Source organism: Vigna umbellata, chromosome 2, assembly GCF_029865625.1.
Source record: "Vigna umbellata cultivar VRB3 chromosome 2, Vumbellata_1.0, whole genome shotgun sequence".
Lineage (NCBI taxonomy): Eukaryota > Viridiplantae > Streptophyta > Magnoliopsida > Fabales > Fabaceae > Vigna > Vigna umbellata.
Window position 1 is genome coordinate 22207912 of NC_142166.1, and position 4031 is coordinate 22211942.

Below are 4031 nucleotides of genomic sequence, written 5' to 3' on the forward strand. Positions count from 1 at the left end.
GCGATGTTTGCGCATGGAAGTTGATGGCATGGTGGCTATGGAGGTTTGATTGCTCGAGAAGATGAACCTGTGGTGACGCTAATGGCGACTTGGTGGCCATATGGTGGCGCTTTGCACGAACCTTAACCCTTTCCTTATACGTTGCCTAGTCAATTGACCTCGGCATGCCACACAATCAGTAACTGGACAAGTCATTCAGTTTTGGTTAGGAGGCAATTACACTATTAGTGTTTTTAACGCCGTAAGCAAAAAGGACCAACTTGAACCGTTTTTACAAAAATATAGAACAACTGTGAATATTTGAAAAAAATATAGAATCATTTTGAACAAATTTAACAAATTGAAGAATCAAAATAGGTATTAAACCAATAAATTAATACTAACTCATGGATTTCGGTCGTGTTTCTTTCTACATCAACTTAGATGCAAACAAAACATAAATTTTTCGTACATAATATTTTAAAATTTAAGCACATTTAATAAAAAAAATATTATTAAATGTGATGACAAAGATTATTTGCACAAATGTGCTACAAGATTGAGCATTGGATAGTAAATGTTTTTAAAACATGTTTCAGCGGATTAACTTGGTTTAATTTAAAATAATTTGAACATGTTCGGGTTTCAAAATTTAGGCTTCAACATTCTTTAGGGGGTTCATTTGAATAATAGTTTTTGTTATTTCAATTAAAATTATATTTTATTTGATAATTATGTATAATAATAATTTTTTACTTATTATTTTGGTATAAAAACATCATATGATAATTTGCCTTTATTGATATAATTTATTTTTACATGTATACTAGTACACGTTAGTTTTAGTTTCATTTTTAAATTCAATAGTTTTCATTGTATTAATCTCTTTCGAAATATAATTAAAGATCACACAAATATTTTTTTATCTATTTTAAAAAAATATTTTTGTTACACATAATTAGGAATTAAATCTTAGCATGTAGGAAAGATCCAACTATCTATTCACTCTATAATTTGTTGTGTTCGTCTTTAATTCTACTATTTAAGTACACAAAATCACAAGTTGCACATAAATTATTGCAACTTGTTTATTAGCAACTATATTTGTCAAATGTCATGATTTTTTTTATATCAGTTTTCTAGATAGTATGCATATAATCCCTTCAATAAATATAGATATACTGTATCATGTTATCATATTCATTCAATTGACCAGAGTTTGATTTTCACATTCACTTTTACTTTTATCATGATATCATCTCCTTATATGTTATACGGCATTTGAAATAGATGGAATAATCTCAAGAAGAAAAAAAATTGAATTAGAATCTTTGTCAAAATTTGGACAGAAATCTATTCATTTCATAAACTTTGATACACATAGTCACATATATACGATATTATAAAATCTCATAAATATGTTTCAAATTTCCAAAATGTTGTGGGATTTTTCTCTTTATCTCTATTTTTTTTTGTGTTGTCTTTTGGTCTCCTATATTATTTCCCAATTTTGATACTAAATCCTTTGATTTTGACTCTTGCAATTTGAAAGTGATATGGCCAATGCTTCAAAATATGTCACAATAACTTGAAGAAAGGTGCAATAATGAAATATGTTACATGAAATAATTACCTGATAATTTTATTTTCTAATTACATAATCAAAAGTTGAATCACTAATTAATTTAGTGTAGAAAAACCATTTATTCAAACAGTTGATATCCTAAATAAATTTCAGCAATTCAAGGAATAAAATTTTAGTTCTTGGCTAAAGATATCCTTATTAATTAAAAGAAGATAAATGATAGCAAGAAGACTTCAAAGCCATGCGTAGAGTGAAAGGTGGTGAAGAAAAAAATGGAACCATGGTGCTTGAGCTATATTTGATTCAAGATTCTTCTTATTTATATCTATTTTATTAGTTATGTTTTGTCTGCATTACGTGGCCAATAAATCCTTCTATTTACTTATTTGGCATGCTTCCAACAATTGTATAATCATAATTCAATAGTGTATAATCTGAAAATGCTCAAACAAGTACATATTCAAAGACCAATTTTCTTAATTTTCCTAAATAAACCTTACTCCAATCATACTAACATTACAAATCAATTAATACATTTTCTCGTAAAAAATGTATTAAAAAAATTAAATTCACCTTTTGTACAACATCTCTAAATTAATTTTACTTTTATCAACTATCTTTTTCACTGTAAGCTATTCAACATAGATCCAAGTCTGTTCCAAGGCAATGATGAATCAGAATGAAAAGAACACTTAGATAGTTTTTCTGACATTTTGTAGCATTCATATATTTCAATAAAACAAACACGAATTATATATTTTCTTGAATGAAAAACAATAACTATGACAACAGTCAAAATATATATATTACTAGAAATTGTGAAATAGCACCTGTTGGGTTCAAATGTTAAATTACAAAATTAGAAAGAGGTTAACGAAGAAAGCAGCTGAGTGTTAAAAATAATGATGATAATAATTATTAATTGTGTGGAAGTAGAAAACCAAGCTGGCAAATGGAAAAGTCTTAGTCTTCTTTTTCTACAAGTTGTACAAAAACAGTGGCGCTAGGTAGAAGAAGAACCACCACTACTGTCAAAATTCTCAATAATCACCAAAACCAAGTGAAAAAACAAAACCTATTTTTAGTCGAAAAGGCTGAACAGGTTCGGCGACGGTTGCGGCGACGCCACGGCCATGGGAAGAAACCCCGACGGACTCGCTAAAAAGCTGCTCGCCGGCGACCAATAAGATGGGGAAAACTCGTTCCAATACGACGCCGTTAGCGCCTCTCTCGCCGGGGAAAACACAGCCGGAATCGGTGGCAAGGTACCCGGCTCCGGCGACAATATCCCTGGAAACTGACGCACCTCTACTCCCTCATCTAACATCCACATCAAGTCATCATTTCCGCTGTGCAAAACCTTCTCCCTCTCCGATGGACTCGTTTTCTCAATCGATGCCAGCCTCGCCGCCGGCGACACGTCCCCCGCTCTGACCGGTGGGTCCTCGCCGGAGGCGGCTCCTGTAAGGCGCTGCACGACGTCCATGAAGTCGCCGGGTTTGACATGGATGACCCTTGGGGAGACCGAGTAGATTATCACTGGTTCCCGTTGGGGCTGATTCTGCTCCGGCGGCGCGTGGGAGTGGTGGTGGACGGCGGGGTGCGGTGGCGGCTTCTTGATCTTGTGCGATTCTTTCCTGACTTTGAGAGGCGGCGGGCGAGGCCCCTGGAGCTGAACCTCTTTCTTGGACGGCGGGGTTCCGCCGGCAGGAATCTCCGGCGGGTTCATGCGGAGGGGAGAAATAATCTGGTGTGGTGAGAAATAGAGAGAAGGTTGTGGTGTGAGGCTGAGAAACGAGAAAGATTGGAATTAAACCAAGTTTTGAACTGAATCGATTTACTTTTGGGACTAAATAGATATACGGTAGTTTGTTGACTTTTGAGGGAAGGTGTGTTGACTCCAACCCCAATTTTGTGTTGTAATATATATAAATAATTAATCATAACTTATTAGGACTAACAACTTATCATGTACATGAGTTTGTACCTCAATTAAAGAATAATATTGGGGTTAATTATAGTATGTAATTATATAGGAGCTAGATCTAACACTTATTAGTAGATCCAAAACTACAATTACCATAAAATAATAGTGTTTAAAGATTTTTAGGTTCAACAACTAAGTTAAAGGGTTACCCTCATTATGTCTATTGCATGTTTGGATTAAATTAGATCCATTACACGACTTTTAAACTAAATATCAATCTTCAAATATGAAAAGATAAAATATTTATATTTAAAAGAAGTCATGTTGCAATAGAACTAACATGATAAATTAACTTCATATATTTAAATTTAAATACAGGAAATACAATAATTAGAGAAAATGGGCTTTTGCACCAAAGTAGGCAAATATGCCTCTAATATTACCAAAATGGACAAATTCAAACCATATTACGAAAATGGGGAAGTCGTGGGGGGCCCAAACGACTTCAATTGAAGAAGTCGTGTCCCCCCTGCACGACTT

General features: G+C 33.6%; 1 protein-coding gene across 1 annotated transcript; it reads right to left on the reverse strand.

Annotated features, from left to right (window-relative positions):
- Window positions 1-2331: 2331 nt before the first annotated feature.
- On the reverse strand, window positions 2332-3471 carry LOC124826608 (protein MKS1-like). The gene has a single exon (XM_047299473.2). The coding sequence runs from the start codon at window positions 3291-3293 to the stop codon at window positions 2646-2648; it is 648 nt and encodes a 215-aa protein (XP_047155429.1). The 5' UTR covers window positions 3294-3471; the 3' UTR covers window positions 2332-2645.
- Between the last annotated feature and the right edge of the window lie 560 nt (window positions 3472-4031).